The sequence below is a fragment of the Caretta caretta genome, chromosome 1 (genome assembly GCF_965140235.1).
Source record: "Caretta caretta isolate rCarCar2 chromosome 1, rCarCar1.hap1, whole genome shotgun sequence".
Classification (NCBI taxonomy): domain Eukaryota; kingdom Metazoa; phylum Chordata; order Testudines; family Cheloniidae; genus Caretta; species Caretta caretta.
In genome coordinates this window covers 192605171-192627994 of record NC_134206.1, presented here as the reverse complement: position 1 = coordinate 192627994, position 22824 = coordinate 192605171, and the positions used below count along the sequence as shown (strand labels likewise).

Here is a 22824-nt window from a genome sequence, read left to right as displayed (position 1 = left end):
CGGAGGTTCTGCCGATCGCGGCTCCCACTGGCCACGGTTCGCTGCTCCAGGCCAATGGGGGCTGCAGGAAGCAGCGGCCGGTATGTCCCTCGGCCTGCGCCGCTTCCCGCAGTCCCCATTGGCCTGGAGCGGCGAACCGCAGCCAGTGGGAGCCGCGATCGGCCAAACCTCCAGACGCGGCAGGTAAACAAACCGGGGCCCGGCCCGCCAGGGGCTTTCCCTGAACAAGCGGGGTCCCAAGTTTGGGAAACACTGTTTTAAGGGAACGATTTGTGAACAACCTGTACGCTGAAATTTGACCACACAAACTGTTAATCAAATAGTTATGGAAAAGTGAATAAATAAAAAATCAGCCTGTTCACAAATGAAATATTTATAGGAAATAAATAAACTGACACTTAGGGTATGTCTGCAAGATGGGAGGGTCCCAGAGCTCAGGCTCCAGCCTGAGCCTGGAAGTCTACACAACAATGAAACAGCCCCATAGCCTGAGCTGACTGGCACGAGCAAGCCACAGGTTTTTCTTTGCTGTGTAGATATACACTTACTCCTTTTTCCTGTTTGTTTATCATCTCAGCAGCACAATACCTCTTGGTCTTGCATAATATCTTTCATGCAATCATGTCCCAGGCTCTCCACATAAACAAACAGTACAGTTAAACATGAAATCAGAGGTGGGGGGAAATCAGTTGATATAAACAAGGGAGACAATATGTTTCAGATAGGATTTTGAAAGAGGACGGAGAGGGCAGGATCTATGAAGGGTGAAGGCTCTTTTTGCCAACCGTTTTGAGATGATGTGATGGGATGCGGAGAAGGCCATGAAAAGAGCCTGGCTGGGAGGAACAAAGTGTCAGAAGTAGGTTGGAGTAAATCCATAGAAAGTGTTTAAAAATTAGGGCAATTTCTAGCCAGATCCTGAACTAAATGGGAAGCTAGTAGAGCTGTGTGAGAATCAGGTGATACGGTGGCTGTTCATTTTACATGTAAGAAGATGAACAGCAGCATTCAGCAAACTGCTGGTGTTTGGCTTCCACAGAAAAATGAATTCCACAGAAATGAATTTTCCACAGAAAAATGAATTCCATGTTCACCTATAGCACTGGGTCTCAAACTTTTGTACTGGTGACCCCTTTCACATAGCTAGCCTCTGAGTGCAACCGCCCCCACCCCCAATTAAAAACACTTTTTTAGATATTTAACACCATGATAAATGCTGGATAAAAAGCGGGGTTTTGGGTGGAGGCTGACAGCTCATGACCCCCTATATAATAACTTTGCGACTCCCTGAGGGGTCCTAAACCCCAGTTTGAGAAACCCTGACCTATAGTCTGTGCTTCCATCTGAACAGGCTGAGTCATCCATGCATCTGTAATGAGTCTTATCAACATGACATCTGTTTATCAGTAAATGCATAAATTAATGTATGCATCTATTACCCTGTTTGTGTATCCTGCAGTTTATCAATACATTCCTCCTCTTTGTTGCCTCTTTAACCTCACATAGTTATTTTTTTGTCTGTCATTGCAAACATGATCTCTTTCTTTTATATTTTTTTTCATACTGTCTAAATAACCCCACCTACACTGATGGGGATAGGCTGCTGGTTGAGAACAAAAACAAAAAAAAAACATTAGCTTGCTTTTTAGTTAGTAGCAGGTGAATATGTTCTTCATAGTCACAGAACACCTCCCAGTGGTGCATAAGTCTTATGCTTAAATATGTTCTTCAAGCAAAATTCTTATCGTGAAAAATTTTCTTCAACAAAAATAATTCATAATTTCCCCCAGTGGACCTAATAGAGCTCATTGTCCTTTAAATTTGTTTTCTTTTCCAGTGCTCCTAACCTTTATTATTCAGTTTTTATTGATCCTGTCCAAACTCTGACTTTGTTCTGGGCAGTGCCTTGATCAGAGCAGGGGGCGTTCCTGGAATATGAAAGCTTCAAATGAACGCATGTGGAAGATAACAAACATGCGGTTGCTAATATCCAACCATGAACATGGGCTTCACTTAAGTGTGAATTCCAGAACATATCATAAGAATCAGTATGCTTTTATTGATGAGAATTCCTCTTTGTTTAGAAGAAGGTGTACTTATGTTCCTGCTGTAACGCTTGAGTCACTGCAGGACATGAACCGTTACGGTGCTGGCCGAGTTAAAGAGATGTCATTGCCAGGGCTATTTCTTCACACAAACGGTGGCATATTCTGTAAGTTCCATTTCCACATTCTGCTCCTTTCTCGGGAGCTTTTCTATAATACTAGAATGGTTTAATGAAGCATAAACAAGGACATCTTCGCTCTCGGATGTGGGCTGGTAGGAATCAACAGCAGCACTGTCACAGGCATTGCCAGCTGCTGCCCTGCTACCATTCCAGTGAGGGACATGATTATCATAAATTGTGCTGTCATCCAGTGGCTGCTGCAGGCTAGCCATGGAGCAATAGTAAAGTGTCGATCCTTCACTGGGGGCATGCGTGGTCCTATCGGTGTGGTATGGAGCACATGTAGCTCTGCTGACCTGCAAGAGAACAGAACGGTGTTCAGCTCTGTGTGGAACTGTATATTAGATATGTGTCGGCTGGACAAAGCACACATGTGAGATGTAACAGAGATGCGGCATAAGGTTTCATTCAGGTGGGCTCTACCACTTCAAAATTGCATTAAAAATGATGGATAAACGTTGGAGCAAAGGTGGACAACCAGGTTCCCTGGAATATACTTTCGGGTAATGCACCAATTTATGGGATAAAGTTAGAAATCATTGCATCTTTAAGCCTTTCTCTACCTTTACTTCCCTTCCCAAACTCTCTGTCTCCTTTCTTTTCCCCCTTACCCTCTCTCCATGTGATCTCATCAGTTTCAGGGTAAAATTGAACATCGCGTTGCAGGAGCTCTCCTAACTCACTCGTTTTGTGCCTCTCACTTCCATGGCTCTGCCTGCCCATCACCCATCCAGTCTCACATTGCAAGACTCTCTCTATTTGTCCCCATCCTTCCATCTCTGAATCTGTCTTTCCTTCTTTCATCCCTTGTCCAGCATCTCTGTCTGCTTACAAGTTCACTCATATATTTTTTCCTAAAGAAACCCTCCTTAGGACCCCACTTGCCTATCCACCTAAATTCCATCTCCCTCCTTGAGTGGGACATCTGTTCCTGCTATCTCAATCTTCTCTCCTGTAACACCCTGTTGAATCCTGTGCAGTCTGGTTTGTGACCTTTCAACTCCTCTGGAACAGTCCGTGCCAGTGTCACATGACCTCATGCTGGCCACATTTAAGTACCATTTTTCTTCACTCATCTTTCCCACTGTTTTTTTGACACTTCTCCTCCATGGGCTTCAATTTTCTTCTTCTTCTCCACCATCTTTCCGTTTTTCCACGAGTAACTTCTCCCTTTCTCCCCTCTCCTTTTGTCTCAGGGTTTTGTCCTTTGTCCCCTCCACTTATCCCTCTGTACTCTCACTAGGCAAGGTCATCCAGTCTCACAGTTTCAGCTACCATCACTAGGTGGGTGATTCACAAATCTCTTGCCTTCTTCCCCTCATTGCAATCTCACATTTACGCTGTCTCTGGGCTGTTCCACTGACAAATCAAGCTCACAGTGACAAAATTGAAACGCCCCTTCTTTACTTTTTATCCCTCTCCCTTCTTTTCTCCATCACCTTTGACAGCTGTTCCATCTTCTATATCAGCCTGTTAAGTTATTGAATGTGACTCCTGTCTTTCCTTTTTTTTCTTCCATGTCTCTCCTTTCTCCAAATCTATCAGTTCCTCTTATACATTTCTGAAACCCACTCTTCCCTCTCACTCCTTCCCACTTTGTCTTCCCTCACCTTGCTTACTGCAATCTACTCCACATTGGCTGCCTACTGTCATTTCTAGTCCCCCAGCAGTCCGCAGAAAATGCTGCTGCTGCTAACGCTATCTTCCTTCGCTTGCTACTCTGATCGGATCACTGGCCTCTGGCTTCTTGGTGCATTGAGGCCATTGCCTGTCATACTAATGAATATGGTTTCCTGATACACACCTGTCTGTACCCATTTATTGCCTCTTGTCTTATACTTAGACTATAAGATCTTTTGGGAAGGGTCGTCTTTTTTTTTTTGTCCTTTGTACAATGCCGAGCACAATGGAGTCCAGGTCCACGACTGGGGTTCCTAACTGCTACGGTAATACAGATAGCCACATTTTTAAAAAAAATTTCTTTCACTTTCCATGTCAAGTTCAAACTTCTTGTCCTCACCTTCACTGCATTACCCAGCTCCAACCTTACCAGGATCTCTGCTTCTATGCGTTTCCACTTCCCTTTCCAGGCTCCTGTCCTAAAAACCCCATCTGTATCCTCTTTGCATCTGCTTCCGTACTTCCCATATACTTGAAATGTCATCCCTCTGTCCCTTCAAAACCCTATTCAAAGCAGTTTTCTTCCGCAAGTCCTTATACAGCTGCGACCCAACAACTATAGAACGTGGACTAATAAAACAAAACTACTTCACTTGAATTTTGCAACTTCAGCCTATGTGGTGTTACATGACTGAGGGGTATTCTCTGTCTTTTATTTAGACTGTTAGTTCCTTGAGCTAGGGACTGTCTTCCTATATGTTTGTAAAATACTAAGCACTTTGTCAGCACTCAATAATACAGGATATGACAAGGCCTGGTAGCACAGAGCTCAAACACACCATGTTCATTTCCTTCTGTGAGGTTACTGGGGTTGTCTTGGGTTTCACTGGAGAGAAAAAGAAAAGAAGATGGTGTATCAATAAAACAACTGTGAGAATTGTCTTTCTGCTAGTAGAAAAGGGTTATGGACATCAGTAAAATACCCCTTTCCTTACTGGATACACCTCAAAACATGAAAATCCAGTTAGAGTATGCCCAGGTTGGATTAGGAAGATCTATTTTGACAAAGGGTAATAAACATATTCTACATCTTATTGGGAAATATGACTCCCTCCGTAGCCCCAGAAATGTGGAAAAAATATCTTCCTAGTATATTGAGGGGCGGGGGGGGGGAGAGATTCTCCTAGATTACCTTGAGGGGAGGCGGTTCTAGTCATAAACAAGAACATACTAGCCATAGGCATCAGGCATGGAAAACACTCGATAAACTTGAGCCACCTAGTAGGCAATTACGGCACCTTTCATTGGTAAGTCTCAAAGCATTTTTCGAATATTAACCAACTAACCCTCAGAAAGCCACTGAGAAATAGGTAAGGGAAATGACCCATCATTTCCCACCACTGAAATGACAATGTAGTGGAACTGTGGGTTCCATTTCTGAGGTGGAGGATAGCATCTTTGTAACAGCCCAAGACCCTACATTTTAGAAGGGAAGAATAATATTGTATCTAATTGAAAATACAAAGGGAAATTAGGGAAGCAGAATGTAATTAGTTGGAGTGTGATCAGGACTGCAAGGTTAACTCTCCCATTCTTATGAACTGTAGCAAGGGATAAAGTGGTCAAGACTCTTGTTTAATGTCTTTTCTGTAAAATGGGGATAGGGAGAGACAAAGAGCAAGTCACAGCGTTTCAAACTATTAAAGAAGTGGAGTTTGAGGTTTGGGTGGGTTCTTATTTTATCCATAACTATTGCACTATTGCTAGATGAGAATAGCATGGGTGACAAATAAAACAGCCAAAAAATCATCATCATAACCAGCTAGGCCTTGGCCATGTTCTAGCTCAACTGTCAGTTGGGGATGATTGTTCTCAGACATTTTAACAGTACTTAAAGAAGACGTTTTAAATAGTGGAAACCAAAGAAGAAAAAATGACTCTGCCCGCAGGAGCACAAGGAAGAACAGGAGGTGGTATGAGAGCTCACCTGAGTGCCACCGCAGACAACACAACAGGCATAAGCAGATAAGGATGAGGAGACACAATGCCCCCAGAGATGATAGGGCATAAATAATCCACTTCTTATTGTTGCTGCTAGGTCCTTGAGGAGCTTCTGTGACATTAGTGGCACCTGCAAATTCCTCTAAGATTTATTAGTACATGATATAGGATGTTGGCTGGATTATTCTGAGCCATCCAATTAGTTCATAAATTCAATGTACCAATTTGTTTAATCTGCTAACCGCACATTTTTTAGAATAATTTGAATTAAGCTAGTTAACCAAGCATTTTGAAGTATTCATTAGGAATATATTTAGTGAGGGGTGAAAGGCTGTCTGAAATTCTAAGGGGGATTGGGGTTGGGGCTGCTCAAAACTTCCTTTTTCTGCTCCAGATTCTCTCCTCCTCTTCTCTTTTTCATTTCCTGTATTTTTTGCAGCATAGAAAAAACTAACTTGGGAGGTTCCATTTTATTTTTCTCAACTAAACACAAAGCCCAAGACTTTCTGAAATGGATTCCTAAAGACAGGCTCCTGAGTCCAGACTTTGGCACCAGCCTAATTTTCAGAAGTGCTGAGCACCCAGCAAGTCCCACTGAAGTCTATGAGAGCTGCTGGGTGCTCAGAACTTCTGGAAATCAGGCCACATATCTAGGTGCACAACTATGGACTCAGGAGCTTTGGGTTCCCTTTAAGGGACGGCAGGAGGAAAAGCTTAGAAAGTAGAAGGTCTGGCAGAGGAGTCAGGCTGGTGGGGAACTATGAGATTTTGTACCTTTGCTGCCTGTAATATTTCAAGAGAACAGTATGTTAAATGAGGGTGACAAAGATAGTAAGGATTATTTCCCCCGTATCTATTTTAAAACCCATGTAATGTATAGGGTACACACATCCTCTTTTGTTGACAAGGTCACAGCTGTGCATCATTGGTTATAGAGTATATGGCCCTTCATAGTGTGTGGGTGTGACACCCCTGAACAAATTATGGCTTTGGGTAATTATTGTCCACTACCACTCTTTAAGATGTTGTTTATGTTCTGTTGATCCTTGACCCCAAACTGATCTTGGAAAGTTTATGCTTGTGTTTAAACTATAATCTATATGTTAAAAGCTAACATGCTTATAAATGCGGATATTCAAGCTGTAATGTAAGTAGGGAAGAACAACATGTATAAATAGTTGAAATAGGCTTTGCAACAAGTTTAACATCTAACAGAGACTAGTAGATAGCATAAGGCTTAAATATTTAGCATAAGTACTTAACCTACAATTATAATTTTTAGCAATATGTATCCTGTGGTAAACAAGTAAACTGCAAAGGAATAGACTAAACTTAAAATAATAGCATTTTAGGGGCTTTTTGGTATATGTAACCATGCAGCAAAACTAAGTTTACCCATCAAAACTATTGTGAAATACATTGTCGCAAATTGGCCATGCAAGTAGCCCGAACTCTAACATTGGCCCCTTAGAATGCTATACAACAGTGGTTCTCAAACTTTTTTACTGGTGACCCCTTTCACATAGCAAGCCTTTGACACCTGCTTTACAAGGACAGGGCGCTGAGACTCAATCAAATAAGGTCCCATACATGTGTGGGTGTAATGGAAAGATGTATAAAAAAGGTACACTCAGTCCTTAGTTGGAACATCAGGCTGGAAAGCTTGTCATCACTCCCGCTTACAGTGCTTCTCCATGTACTATTCATTCCATCTTCACTCATGATGATCTCCATAAGGTTGTAAATATGCACATTGTAGGGAACTGTTTTTCTATCCTCATCTGACTTTTTTATGACTGTAATTATCCTTGCTTGCTTGCATTTGGGTACTAAATAAAGTCTTCATATCTCTATATATGTGATTCACCAATCTCATTTCCTCTAACAAATATTTAAGTAGTCACCTGAGTAAAAGAACCTGTTATTGGTGCCTTGTGCCTTTTGCACTGTAAATTAATCAAAGACTACAATTCTGATACAGTGTGACTCCTGGAACAGCATGAGTAGCATGTATTACGCAGTATGAGAGAAATGTGTGTGAACTGAACAATCTGTTACACTATGATGGAGTGTCTAATTCGCTTTGTCTCGCTTACACTGATATATTCATGCATTAGGGTGGGCAGCAGCAGGGGATTCTGGCATGGGTGATGGCTGTTTAGTTCCAAGTGAAGCATTCAAGCTATAGCGTGAGCAACAGTGATTTAGTGATGGGGTTAAACAGTATTTCAGTATGTGCAAAAATATATGACCCTCCCCACACACAGTCATATAAATATGAGATAGTTCCCCTATTTTACAAGAGAAGATCATAACTTACTTGATAGTGGATTTGTAGGGGCATTTGTAGTCACTTCTGAAAAAGAAAAGCAGGAGAAGAATTGAAACTGAGCTGAGAACTTGGTAAACTTTATGTCCCGGTTATGTTTTCCATATTCAAAGAGCAATCTTATAGTGAAGTCTCCATGACTTCTACTTTCGATTAAGGGGAACAACAAAACAAGAAAGAAGGCAATTGGTGGGAGGGCACAGAACTTGTTTCCTAAGGCTGCTTGAGTAGTACACACACACTTTATTCAAAGTCTTCTTTGACATTTAAAAAAACCAGCCAAGTGAATCATCTGCAAATAGATATTATGTCACTTTTTCAAAATACTTTTGTGAATACTTTTTTTTTTCTTATTTGCTCAGCGCTTTCTATTAGAGTTTAGCTCACACCAAGAGACTAGTATGAGCTGGGCACAGGCTAAACCTCCTCACAAGGTTCAGCAATAAATGCGGTGAGGGATTTTCTCTATCCCTGCACCCTATGTACACTGCTGCAGCAATGAACAGGGGCCATTAAAGCTCCTTAACACGCTAGAAGAGAATTCTCCTGGTGCAGGCACTGTGTAAGACAGCCTTACAGCTGGACTAGGCCAGGACTGTGCCGGAGCCATACTGAGCAGTTCCTGGTTGCAGAGCTGCTTATAAGCAGCCCAGGCAGAGCTGTCATGAATTAGAGGAAACCTCTGAGTTGTTTCTGGGAACCGCACCAAGCCCGGATCCCAAGGGCAGCATATCCCTCTTGCTGCTGGGACTGTACTGTAGTCTATGCCTCCAAGAGGCATAGCACAAACTCATACGCTCCCTTTGTATTCTCTGTAAGACAAATGTCTTCAGCATGATTTTCTCCTAAGCCATTTCATTCCTTGTACTGTGTTGACCTTGTCCAGTAACATGCACCTTTTTGCATTTTGACTGATTTGTGCAGCTTGTGACCAGACTGTACCTTTCCTGACCTTCATTGGCTTTGACTGACTTATATTTGTTATGACTAGATTGACCTTTCATGGATCATCCTAAATCCCAAGAGTTTTAGAATCCCCCATGACTGTGTTTTTCTTTTCCTGATCCTCTTGGGTCTTTCGTGATTTCTTCCTAATGACCATTAAGAGAGCCGTAAAGAGGGAAGGCAGACATTAACAGGAGCAGAATAGGAGAGGTCAGCATGTTTAGAAGGCCACTTGGATTACTACTGTGCCACTGAATAGTGTGTTTGTTTGTAGAAACAGACTTCCAAGTAGAATGAGTTTTTAACCTTTAGAATCAGTTCTGATAAAGAGAAATTCCCTCAAAACTAGTTATCCTCTAATGCTTACCTTGAACAAGAACTTCTACTGCATGGCTCTCACTCCTTAAACTTCCTACAGTAGCTTGACAACGATATAATCCACTGTCGTTCTTATGAACAGGTACAAAGTTCAGAACAAACACATTCCCGTCTTTCCAGGCTGTATGTCTCGTTGGCCCATCTTTCAAAAGTGAGCAGTGCGTCTCCTGTATCTTGCACCAGTTCATGGCCGGCTTTTCTGTGCAGTACTTCACTGGACACTCTATATTGAGGGAGTCCCCAGGTTTTCTCGGGTATCTGTAACCTCTTGTAACCAGAAGTTCAACAGTACAGTTCACAGTCACGTCTCCTGGAAGTGAAGAAAAACCTGAAAGATTATCATTGTTTCATAGTGTCTCTTCCCCCTCTAGCTTTATTACTATGAATTAGTATTACTGTTACTCTTCTGACTGTCATTGCCCATTCTCTGCCTTGTCTCCTCATTATTTCTATATGGGTCACTGAAAGAAGATAAAGCACAGATTATGGGTTATTTCATCTCAAGGGATACAGAACTGGCTCTTGCAGAAGACTGGTAATGTGATGCAACTTTTGTCTATTGGTTCAAATCTAGCCCAGCTGTGACATTACAGTAGGCTAAGAATTCTCTGTCAAAATGATTTTTGATGGAAAATGCACTTTCTGCAAAATTGGGACAGAGTTAAGGTTATGCTGGCTGCACTACTGGTGAGCTATGCCTCTCTGGTTGGAGAAATGTACTATTAGATGCCTTCACTCTTCATTTCCTTGCTTTTGTGGTTTTCTGTTATGTGTGTTATGTATAGAGCCCCCTTAGCTCTCACACAACTTAGAGGTTTTGTGCATTAATTGAAAAATAGAGAGGGGGAAAGTATCTTAAATCTGGCCTCATTTCTCCCCCAACATTGTCCACCACTCCTAAATCCAAACAAGGAAGGGGACATCTGATCAATTTGACTCCAGAGTAGGGCAGGGCACAGAGGTAGATAGGTCAGTAACTGTCGCCTCCAAAGTGGTGTGGTATAGCCTTTGGAAAACTGCCAAAGTAGTTAGCAGCAGCATTGTGTGCACACGAACAATAAACTAGACTAACTCACTTCACAGCAAAGTTTAGTTCACTTTGAAAGAGGAATCCAGAGTTTGAGATAAGTGCAGAGTCAGTGCTCACAATAAATTGCATTGTGTATACTCAAGTCTAGTCAAAGCAGATAAACTCAAAAAGCTGTGGATTTAACCTCCTGCTCTCCCCCTGTGTTGACAAGCCCTTACAAATGATGTATGAATGATTTTAAGCTATGGTAACTTGCTGAGCATACCATCTGGAAGAATGTGAATGTGGTGCCAGTTTAGATTCCCTTAAACCCACTTCCTCCCACTGTTGTGTAATTTGCTCCTCACATTTTACTTCTGAATTTGGAATCCTATTTGTCAGGAAGAAAGGACACAATTATGTGTGTTGGGTTTAGGGGGGAGGGGTTCCCCCCCGTTTTTCCTTTCAGACTTTGTTGCTACTCTGGATTTATTTGAGGTGCTGGTGGTTTGGTTAGTCATGACAACGTGCTGCCAGTGTGTTGTATATAAAAATAAAAACAATCTTTGCCTCAAATAGCTTACTATCTAATAGTGGTGTCCAGTTATTGTAAACTGTGTTTTCAGGTTACTTTTTTTAAGGCACACAGAGGACTTTGAGAGCAGTTGCCTTGGAATAAAATAAATTATTAACTTTCTAAACCTACAAAATATTAATCTGTTTTTAATATTCTCCTGCAATCGCACACATATATAACTGTAAGCATGCATGCAGTCCTAGTCCCATTGAACTCAATAGGGCTAAATATATGCTTTAAGTTAAGCACATGTGAAAGTTTTTGCAGGAATGGAGCCTAAATCAGAAAGTGAGATCATCATCTTTGTCTGTAGCTCAGACCCTTCCATTTCTGAGGAGAGGAAAATACAAATAGACTGTTAGTGTGCAGTGCACAACAGCTGCGCGTGGCTGAATAGTCTGAAAATAGAAACAAAGAGCTAGAATTAGAAAGCAGAAAGTTTCAACCAGAACAACAATTAAAACATCTATAATAATCTTCCAGAAATACCTGCAATGATCACACCTTACCAGCAGCCCTTTCGATGCTATCACTGAGAGTGACAGATGCCTATATCAGAATGTTAAATTTGCTGTATAGTTTTTTGTAGTAAGCCTGTCTAATACTGTATATACTTGATGGCTCTTCCCTAAATATGTTAAATGTCAGGTTTCAGAGTAACAGCCGTGTTAGTCTGTATCCGCAAAAAGAAAAGGAGGACTTGTGCCACCTTAGAGACTAACCAATTTATTTGAGCAAAAGCTTTCATGAGCTAAAGCTCACTTCATCGGATGCAATGTGCTGTAGCTCACGAAAGCTTATGCTCAAATAAATTGATTAGTCTCTAAAGTGCCACAAGTACTCCTTTTCTTTTTATGTTAAATGTGTTATCCTTCATCCAAATAGCTGTCCATGGTCAGTAACACAAACCAACTCTGCTCCTGCCATTTTCTCTTCAAAATCTATTTTTCTAGGAGGCCTACGCAGTCTAGTCTTTCCTTCCTTTGACACAGCTTTAACACAAACCTTTAGTAACCCTCACTACTTTGGCATCAGTAGCAAAAGCAACATTGTTATATTATTTCTGTAGCTTTTTCTTTCTTCTTTCCCTTTTCACACCAGCAATAACTTCCCTGTCTTGTTGTAAATTAGCTCCTGATCCTACAGTGAGCTTTGCGGGGGTCTGCCCATGCAGACTTTTCTGGAGGAATAGGGCCTTAGATCTTGAGCTCTTCAGTGCAGGGATGTGGTATTCGCCTTGTCTGCAAATCATCATGCTTTTTTATGGTGGTATAGAAATAAAAACATCACCATTCACTATTAGTTAAGGAAGAATCACCCAATTAACATTTCATAAACACTCCTAAGGGATGATATATGTAGCTGAGGGCAGTCTCTTCTAAGCGGGAACTAAAGAACAACATAGATTAATTCTTGTAAATGTTCGTAAAACCACATTCCATTTCAACCACGTCTTTAACTAAAAAGCAGACATCACCCAAATAATCATCTAGGACAGGACAAGATACCCTGATAGAGTGGAAGGACCACCCTAGATTGTGGCAAAGAGGTGTGGTTGAGCCTAGCTGGGCTCAGACCCTTAAAGAGGTTGCTGAGCTATCCTCCTGCAGGGCCGGATTAATGCAGGAGCTTTAGGGGCTGCAGCCCAGAGCCTCAGGCTAAGTGGGGCCGGATGCGACCCGCTGCTTCTTTTCATCCGACCCGCAGCAAGTCTCCGCACCGCGGGCCGGATACCAGTCCCCGAGCCTCAGTGCCATCCCCTGGGGCTGGAGCTGCGAGTGTTGGCTCGCCAATGTGCCCCTGCGGCCCCTTGGCGAAGGGCATTCAGGGTAATCTCTGCGTGCTGCCCCCAGTGCCGGCTCCGCAGCTCTGGAGCTGTGGGGGCAGTGTCTGTGGGCACGGGCAGCATGCATCGCACAGAGCGGCGGCCCCTCTGCCTGGGAGCCAGACATGCCAGCCACCTCGGGGAGCAGAGAAGCATAGAGCCAGGGCAGGCAGGGATCCAGGGACCCTGCTATGCTGCCAACCAGGAGCCACCCGTGCACCCCCTCATTCACCCCTACCCCAGCCTGGAGCCCCCTCCTGCACCCAAACTCATAGACTCATAGAACTCATAGACTCATAGAATATCAGGGTTGGAAGGGACCTCAGGAGGTCATCTAGTCCAACCCCCTGCTCAAAGCAGGACCAATTCCCAACTCCCCAGATCCCTAAATGGCCCCCTCAAGGATTGAACTCACAACCCTGGGTTTAGCAGGCCAATGCTCAAACCACTGAGCTATCCCTCCCCCCCAGAATGACCTGCACCCCGAACCTCCTGCTGCACCCCCAGCCCAGAGCCCACCCCCCCAGCTGGAGCTGCACCCCAATCCCCTGCCCCAGCCCTGAGCCCACTCCCAACCCCCATGGCCCCCACAAAATCTAATAGCCCCAGGCCCACAAGAGAGTTAATCCAGTCTTGTCTTCCTGAACAGGGTTTGACAAGCAAAAGCCAGGAAAGGGAGCTCTTGACACAGAAGCAGTCTGATGGAGGCAAGTTGGTACTGAAACATGGAAAACTTGCACTTCTGCTGCTTGTGCCATACCTGCTGTGAGATTGAGGACTTCAGTTTTCCAGACCAAATGTAACCAGCCTACATAGATGATCACTGAGGGAAATTCCCCTCCTGTAAACTCCCTGCAATGCTATCAGTTAAGACAGAAGGAGCCATTCCATGCTTAACACAAATGTTTCACTTGCTTTGAACTTTACACAAATTTCCATTTGCATTGAGAGTGCTCATACTTTGTCTCATCCAAAAGGTGATTTATTTTTTTTAAAGATCGAGTTTGAATAAAATGTTTTCATCTGCTTCTCAGCCAGGACAATGTGATTCATGTTTTCCCCTCTTTTTTAAAAAAAGCGTGTGTGTTTGTGACTACAAAACATCTTTATCTTAACATTTGAACAATAGCAAGTGCTGGGGCAGCAGAAAGCCCTCACTATGGAACAATCTCTTTGCCTTGTTTGTAGAAATAGGACTCTGTAGGCACAAAGTGATGAACATGGGCAGTATCCTTTTCTTTCCTGTCTGATGTCAGTGTTCAGAGAAGTGGGATGCTGTCCTTGACTGCAATGCAAGTACTGCTATTTGCTCATTCAGCGTCACTTGTAGGAAACCACAACAATCAGGCTTGCTGCAGTGATGAGAGTGCTGGGGAGGCAAAACTGACTCCTCACAGGCCAGAAGGATTGCTCTCCCATGCCCACTTCCTTCAGCCCATAAGTGTGAGCCCTAGTAATAACATGACACCCAGCTCTCATCTAGTGCTTTTCATCAACAGATCTCAAAACACTTGACTAAGGAGGTCAGTATCATTATCCCCATTTCACAGATGGGGACACTGAGGCACAGAGGAGGGAAGTAACTTGCCCAAGGTCACCCAGCTGCTGCTAATAGTGATCTGCAAAAAGAAAATGGGCTTGTACCCTTTTTTGTTTCTTTACTGCATAATGTTGTGTGTGTATACCTTAAAAAAACAAAAAAGCCACGTCTGCTTGGTTTTTAATGTTAAAGATTCAGTTCCTGTCTAGGCTGAAAGATGCTATTGAAGAGTGGAGAGCTAGTGCAATGGTAACATCATGAGAATCAGATGAGTGAAACCTGAGGTATTGCAGTGGAAGACAATTTCGGACAGACTATTTAAAATTCATCCAGTTTTGGGTTTTGGTTTATACCTATTTAACTGCAATAACTAAACACTTGGGACAAAGGAAGTCTTTGTTCAAATCCAGCATACTCTCTCCTTCAGTTAAATGGTTGGAGCCTACAATGAATATGCTTTGAGACCTCCCAATAGCCTTCCACAAAGCCAGTGGAAAATCAGATCTGACATTCCAGGTTTTTCTAAGCGGAAAAACAAGCAGTAAAAAAAAACAAACATAAAAATATTTCAGGCCTGCCTTATATGTAATTAAGGGGCATAAGGCCAATTTTTGAAAAGTTCTTTGCAGGTTCTCTTTAAAAAGCAGTAGTGTGCCTCTGACTTAGGGAAGAAGTAGTCTGAGGTAAGCCTTCGGGTTTTGATTTGTTTTGGTTTAAGTGCCTAAATAAAACATAGCATCCTAGGAAGTGGGAGACTTTTTTTCTCTATTAACCAGAGTATCCATTAGCAAGGGGAAACTCTGGACTTTAGTGCAGTTATACAGAGTTTATATGAGCTCTTACAAGCTTTACTGAGAGTGAATAATGCTCACCTTCCTTTTACTGTGAGTATATCTCTTGAACATTTCTGCCTGTTTCCTGTGCTGTGGTTTATTAACAGTTCACAATAGTGGTGTAACTAACCAACTCCAGAAATGATATTGTAGATGTGTGAGTGCATGGTAATTCAAGAGTCATTAGCTGAGGCCTTGAAAAAGCTGGCCTGTTGATGTCAGATGTAGTGGAATTCGTGTCTTGAAAAGCTAAACAGGGGTGGCCACACATGATCAGTATTTGGATGCCAGACTTCAAAGAGGACAAAGGAATCTATAAAATATGTATTGCTTGTGTATCAAACTACTCCTTGTAGTCCTCTAATAACTTATACTGCAGAAAGCAGAGATTCTTTTAGATCATTTGATTGCTCTAATGTTTTGAATGCAGAGATCCAAACTTTAGTTTCTGGTTAGAATGGATTCTTCATAAATAAGGATATTTTTTTTTCTGTTGTGTCACTGAGGTAAATATCTCCACTCACATTAATGCACATGCCATAACCTCACTGAGAGGAAAATCCTCCTTCCAATGCTTTATACTTTAAAGGCTTTTTTTAGGGCTGTCAAACGCTTAAAAAAATTAATTGTGATTAATCGCGTGATTAAAAAAATCAATCATGATTAATTGCTCTCTTAAACAATAATAGAATACCATTTATTTAAATATTTTTGGATGTTTCCTACATTTTCTAAAATATTGATTTCAATTACAACACAGAATACATAGTATACAGTGCTCAGTTTATATTATTATTTTTGATTACAAATATTTTCACAGTAAAAAACAAAAGAAATAGTATATTTCAGTTCATCTTTTACAAGTACTGTAGTGCAATCTCTTTATCATGAAAGTTGAACTTACAAATGTAGAATTATGGACAAAAAAACTGCATTCAAAAATAAAACAATGTCAAACTTTAAAGCCTACAAGACCACTCAGTCCTACTTCAGCCAATCACTCAGACAAACAAGTTTGGTTACAATTTGCAGGAGATAATGTTGCCTGCTTCTTGTTTACAATGTCACCTAAAAGTGAGAACAGGAATTTGCACGGCACTATTGTAGCCGGCGTCACAAGATATTTACGTGCCAGAGGCACTAAAGATTCATATGTCCCTTCATGCTTCAACCACCATTCCAGAGGACATGCATCCATGCTGATGACGGGTTTTGCTCAATAACAATCAAAAGCAGAGTGGACTGACATATGTTCATTTTCATCATCTGAGTCAGATGCCACCAGCAGGTTGCTTTTCTTTTTTTTTTTGGTGTTCAGGTTCTGTAGTTTCCTCATCAGAGTGTTGCTCTTTTAAGACTTCTGAAAGCATGCTCCACCCTTCCAATCCCTCTCAGATTTTGGAAGGCACTTCAGATTCTTAAACCTCGAGTTGAGTGCTGTAGCTATTTTTAGAAATCTCACATTGGTACCGTCTCTGCATTCTGTCAAATCTGCTGTGAAAGTGTTCTTAAAATGAACAACATGTGCTGGGTCCTCATCCGAGACTGCTATAACATGAAATATATGGCAGAATGCGGGTAAAACAGAACACGAGACATACAATTCGCCCTCAAGGAGTTCAGTCACAAATTTAATTAACACACTATTTTTTTAATGAGCATCATCAGCATGGAAGCATGTCCTCTGGAGTAGTGGCCAAAGCATGAAGGGTCATACGAATGTTTAGCATATCTGGCACGTAAATACCTTGCAACTCCAGCTACAAAAGTGCCATGGGAACGCCTGTTCTCACTTTCAGCTGACATTGTAAACAAGAAGCAGGCAGCAATATCTCCCATAAATGTAAACAAACTTGTTGGTCTTAGCAATTGGCTGAATGAGAAGTAGGACTGAGTGGACTTGTAGGTTCTAAAGTTTTACATTGTTTTGTTTTTGAGTGCAGTTATGTAACCAAAAAAATCTACATTTGTAAGTTACATTTTCACAATAAAGAGATTGCACTACAGTACTTGTATGAGGTGAATTGAAAAATACTACTGTATTTCTTTGGTTTATCATTTTTACAGTGCAAATATTTGTAATAAAAAATAATATAAAGTTAGCACTGTACACTTTCTATTCTGTGTTGTAATAGAAATCAATATATTTGAAAATGTGGATAAACATCCAAAAATATTTAATAAATTTCAATTGGTATTCTATTGTTTAACAGTGTGATTAATCACAATTAATTTTTTAAATCTTGATACTTTTTTTTTAGTTAATTGCGTCAGTTAACTTGCGACTAATTGACAGCCCTTCTTTTTTTATTTTGTTTTGTTGTTCGTTTGGTTACATTAGAAATTCAATTTTGTTTACCCTTGTTTTTGTCCTGGAAAACATTAAGGAGAACTGGAGAACTGGGTGTTTATGATTAATCATGCAGGTGGAATCTGATTAATTGAGATATAGCAACACTTTTCTACCCATGGGTTGAGTTAGCTGTGTTAAAAATTGACCATCCTGATCTTTCAATTAACAGCTGGTACTAGTTTACATTTGAGTCACGTAAGAATCTGTTGTCAAAAACAGTGAAGCCAAGACCCTGTGCTCTTGTAAAAATCACTCCCTTTAAGAACCACAGCTGGCCAGGAGCTTGCTTTCACCTTTTATCTAAAGAAAAGAGCAATGCTAGCAACCCCTAGTTCCATTCTGGGGTACTGACTAGGTGGGAAGAGCAATTCCTCCTGAGTCTTCCAGTACCTAAGTGGTCTCCCATCTGAGTACTAATTAGACTTGATGCTGCTTAGTTTCTAAGAACAGACCGTGTGGTCTTTGGTGGCCAGTGCTGTACATGAGGTCAGTCTAGAGCAGGGGTAGGCAACCTATGGCACACGTGCCAAAGGCAGCATGTGAGCTGATTTTCAGTGGCACTCACACTGCCCAGGTCCTGGCCACCAGTCCAGGGGGCTCTGCATTTTAATTTAATTTTAAATGAAGCTTCTTAAACATTTTAAAAACCTTATTTACTTTACAATCAACAATAGTTTAGTTATAGATTATAGATTTATAGAAAGAGACCTTCTAAAAATGTTAAAATGTATTACTGGCATGCGAAACCTTAAATTAGAGTGAATAAATGAAGACTCGGCACACCGCTTCTGAAAGGTTGCCAACCCCTGGTCTAGAGGATACGTGATCCCTTCTGGCCTTAAATTCTATGACATGATTGATATTTCTAAGGCAGAACAAAAGCAAGAACATTTTTGTTTGTTTAGCAAACTTTCTGAGCCACACTTAGACATCATAAAGAAACAACAAAGGGCACAAACCAACCCCCGTTTGCAAGATCACATGTAAACATAAAGTTTGGGACAAAAGTTTGGGGCTTGGGTGATCTTACATTTTGGAAAACCAGTTTGCCAACTCTCTGAATATTTGTGTTCTTGATATGTAAAACTCTTTATATGCTCAGCCCTGGTCTACACTACAAACTTACGTCCGTATAATTATGTTGTTCATGGGTGTGGAAAATCCACACTCCTGAGTAACGCAGTTACACCAACTGAATTCCTAGTGTCGACAGCACTATGTCAACGGGAGGGCTTCTCCTGTTGATATACCTACCATCTCTTGGGGAGGTGGAGTACCTGCGCTGATAGGGGAAGCTCTCCCATCAGCACAGGTAGCATCTTCATTAACCACTACAGTAGCACAGCTGCACTGCTGTAAGTGTCGAGAGAGGTACTATGCTAAGAGGCACTCTAGAAGGACTCAGGCCATGTCTACACTACAAAATTATGTCGACCTAACTTACATCATACAGCTCTATACACTGTACACTGCAATGTAAGCACAATATTTATATTCCAATTGATTTATTTTATAAGTTTATCGTCAAAATGAGAAAGTAAGCAATTTCTCAGTACTAGTGTGCTGTGACACTTTTGTATTTTTATGTCTGATTTTGTAAGCAGGTAGTTTGAAGTGAGTGTAACTTGGGAGTACACAAGACAAATCAGACTCCTGAAAGGGGCACAGTAGTTAGAAAAGTTGAGAGCCTCTGGTTTAAAGAACATAGAGTGGCAGTGACATCTGCTAATTTGTTATGCTAATCTGCTACCTGAGAGAGAGAGAGAAATTCAGGGGCAAATCTGCTGCTGCTCCCATCTGCAATACAGGGAAAGGAGACCAAAGAGAGGAGTATTGCAGAAGGCACTCTTCTAGTTGATTTCCTTGACGTTTGGAGTGGACTAATGGATAAAACACGAGTGCACACATTAAGGTTCCCACAGCAGAACTATCTCAGTCATGTTGCACAAATGTCGTGTTCTATATAGCTAAATATCCAATATGATATTTTTTAAAAAGTCACAAAATATTCCACAAATGAAACATGGTTGAATTAATATTGTTATTAGATGCTTATTTTTTGCCTTTCTTTGCTTTATTTTATCAGAGCTTTCTTAATGCTTCATCAACGTACTTCTTTATCTACAAAGAGAAATTTTCCTGTGAATAACAATAACAATTACTGTTTGAAATTCATCTTTCCACTGAGGTGCTTGATAGAAAAGTTGTTGCTGTTTTCTGGCTGGTGAAAGTTCTCTGCAAGGTCATGTCAACCATGGAAAGAAATCACTTTGGCTGCAGCTTGATAATAAGTTGTTGGTTTTTTTTAACAGAAGTTTAGAATTTGCAGAGTAGTGTACAATGCAGCCATACTGGTATGAGAGTCAAAAACCATGAGTCCTTCATTTTTTCCATCCAATCTTCTCCTTTCCCTGATGTTAAGGCAATACTTTTGGCAGGACTCTGTTTTGGGGAGACTTCTATAGTATTCTCCATGCAGATTGCCTCAGCAGCTGCTTGAGAGCAGCAGTTCCTGTGCCCATCAGGCTGGGTGGGGAAAAAATACACTTTCATGTCACAGAGTTGGTGTGGTTTTATTAGGCTAAAAATAATAGAGGCATACTGAGCATGTTCAGAGATTTTCCACTCATTTGACATTTTGTGCCTGTGAGGTAATACTACTTTTTCCAAATTTAAGAAAGCATACACTCCTTACTGATGACTCCTTACATCAAGTGTCAAGGGTGAGCTGCCTCTGTAGAGGCAAAAAGGGTCAGTTTTTGTCCGTGTTAGGGGAGGGGAAACATTTTCAGTCCTATGTCAAAAATGGCTGAAGCAATTTGGCTTAAACTCTTCAGATAAATGCACTTTTAGGCGAATAACAAGCATAAGAAATTCATGGCCAAAATGTAAATGTGTCAGAAAGTTATGAACGTATGAAATCATGGGGCAATAATGGAGACTGCTTTTGCAAATTTCAGCACTGTGTAATATTTCTGATGCCTTTCTGTTATTTGTTTGCATGCATGCATGATATGCAAGGCACTTTCTAAATACATAAGAATGGATGGCCCCTGCTCTGAGGAGTTCAAAAAGGACAGACAGACAGCATTAGATGTAGAGTCAGGGAAAGGGAACAAAAACAAGATTCATTATAGCCCACGCAGCAAAAATAGATTTTTGACAAGACTTAAATGTGGAGAGGCTAAGGTGATGAATTTGGAGAGGCTGACCCATGCACATGGACCATGTGGAATAAGGCAGAGAAGTGATTATCTGAGACACTGGCCATTTGCCAGACATGGGAGTGGGCAATGGCAGAGTGACACTAAGTTCAACAAGGAAGCTTAAGAAGGGAAGAGTAGACTTCCACAGAGCCCTGAGGGAGATGGTCAGTAGCTGTAGAAGCTCACAAAATCTTTGAGGTAGATAGTTGTTAGTTTAAAATGGGTAAAACAAATTACTGAGAGATTAAGTGACTTGCCCAAAATCTGGTCACACACTGAGTCAGTGGTAGAGACGATCACATCGCTAACTGGGCAGGGCACGTCCTTTACCCCACACCTCTGACTTTCCCATGATCTGTGGCTAAACTGCTAATGACATGCACCTTAACTTAATTCGTTGTCTCATGCTATTAATAGCAGTGTTTCGTCAATATTACGACTATGTACCTTGCCGTAAATTATAGCCGTGGTGGAAATACAACTTTAAGGTTAACATAGCATAACTATTCAAAATCAGTTTAATGCTTACAGCATATTATGTGCACTGTTTCACACTATTTTGGACAAATGGAATGGACTGGACTAATCCAGACTGAATTAAAAGTAGCAAACACATGAGAGGCAATAAGCAGTTGTAATAGATGTGCTCGTCTTTGTCATCGTTGACAAAAAATTTTTTTAACCACGAACACAAAGGATAAATTTAAAGGGCTGTTCTTCTTTGTGAGATAACCCAGAACCTCTCTTTCCATAATCACATGGGCTAAAGTCTCTGTTGTAATGCCACTGAGTTCAGAAAAATTATCATAGATGAATTAGGCACAATGTCTTTGTAAATACAGGGATCAGCTCTCCCTTATACTGGTATAAATCAGGAGAACCACTGTTAAAGTCAACAGTTTCACTGCAGAAAGTGAGAGGAAAATTAGAGCCCTGGATTTTTTAGGACATGTGACTGAGGCCACATTGGTAACTTCTAGGTATGGACATGCAAGCACTCTGCCAGCACTCTGGGGTCAAACCACACCTGGTAGAACTTTAGGACTTTAACAAGGTGCTTGGGTTCTACCCTTGCACAGCTGGCAGAGGCTTTGGTCAGGAACTGGAGAGATCCCCGTTCCAATTAGCTGAATTTCAGTCAAGACAGTAACTTAGAGGCCTGGTTTTAATATCCATTATCCATGTGCTCATTATTTTACCTTATTAGATTCACGTCCTGTATCTTATTCCATCATAATCCAGCATACCACAGTTTCACAGTCTGAATTTCTCCTCACCCAGACTGCACTGAAAATCATTTGAGTACACGGCTTTCTATGAAGGCTAGTAACTTAAGTCACATTAGATTGATAAAGCATCTTACCATAAACCTGACAGTGATCCAGAGACAGCACCACAAGAAGGATGTGCAGTACAGTTCTGTTCGCCCGCATGCCTGGAGGAGCCTTCATTTCATCAGCATGGTGGAGATGGGAGAAATTCCTCTGAGGTTAAAGAAGTGCAGTTTGTGTAGATACTTACACCCCTCTGTGATTGCCCATAGTGTCTCTGAACTGATTCTCTTGACTGAAAAGTTTAGACAGGGAAGGAGATTTGGGGGTGGGGAAAAGGGCGGGGAAGTTTTCTGTAGCATACTATGCAAAAATCTGACAAGTTACATGGTGTACTTTTATGTGGTTGTATCATTATCCATCACTTGCTTACTTTCAAAATCTCTGAACTGCAAAACTTCTCTTTTTCCCCTGTGTGCTTTTTCAGTGCAGTAAGTGGAACTACAGAATTAAAACTATAAGAAAATCCTCGGTTAGTGCAACACTAAGGCTGAGATTTTAATCTTACAAACAACAGTAAATTCAAAGCTAACACCTGCACAGTAGGGTTTCTTCCCCCACACTTTTTCCAACCCTTTTGGATCGCTTCTTTATTCCATTTTATTTTCATAGTACATTTTAAAAAAACCATACATTAAAGGAACATTACA

The 22824-nt window shown here is 41.3% G+C and overlaps 2 protein-coding genes across 4 annotated transcripts in view; one reads left to right on the top strand and one right to left on the bottom strand.

Moving 5' to 3' along the window:
- Window positions 1-22824, top strand: part of LOC125645155 (OX-2 membrane glycoprotein) — a 143551-nt gene that overhangs the window by 111365 nt on the left and 9362 nt on the right. The gene's annotated exons all lie outside the window — the stretch shown is intronic.
- On the bottom strand, window positions 869-22409 carry BTLA (B and T lymphocyte associated). 3 transcript variants are annotated; one of them, XM_048870304.2, is made up of 6 exons: window positions 22207-22409; window positions 9490-9810; window positions 8169-8204; window positions 5835-5990; window positions 4687-4733; window positions 869-2523 (listed from the first exon to the last, which is right to left on the bottom strand). In XM_048870304.2, the coding sequence occupies exons 1-6, from the start codon at window positions 22292-22294 to the stop codon at window positions 2182-2184; spliced, it is 990 nt and encodes a 329-aa protein (XP_048726261.1). In that variant the 5' UTR covers window positions 22295-22409; the 3' UTR covers window positions 869-2181. The 3 variants fall into 3 exon arrangements, with proteins under 3 accessions (XP_048726261.1, XP_074974272.1, XP_074974279.1); XM_075118171.1 differs by having other exon boundaries at window positions 5835-5978; XM_075118178.1 differs by lacking the exon at window positions 5835-5990.

Coding starts and splice junctions, on each gene's coding strand:
- BTLA (XM_048870304.2), bottom strand. CDS start 22,294: ATGAAGGCTCCTCCAGGCATGCGGGCGAACAGAACTGTACTGCACATC. Junction 9,811..22,206: donor GGATCACTGTCAGGTTTATG/GTAAGATGCTTT, acceptor CTTCACTTCCAG/GAGACGTGACTGTGAACTGT. Junction 4,734..5,834: donor TTGTCTGCGGTGGCACTCAG/GTGAGCTCTCAT, acceptor TTTTCTCTCCAG/TGAAACCCAAGACAACCCCA.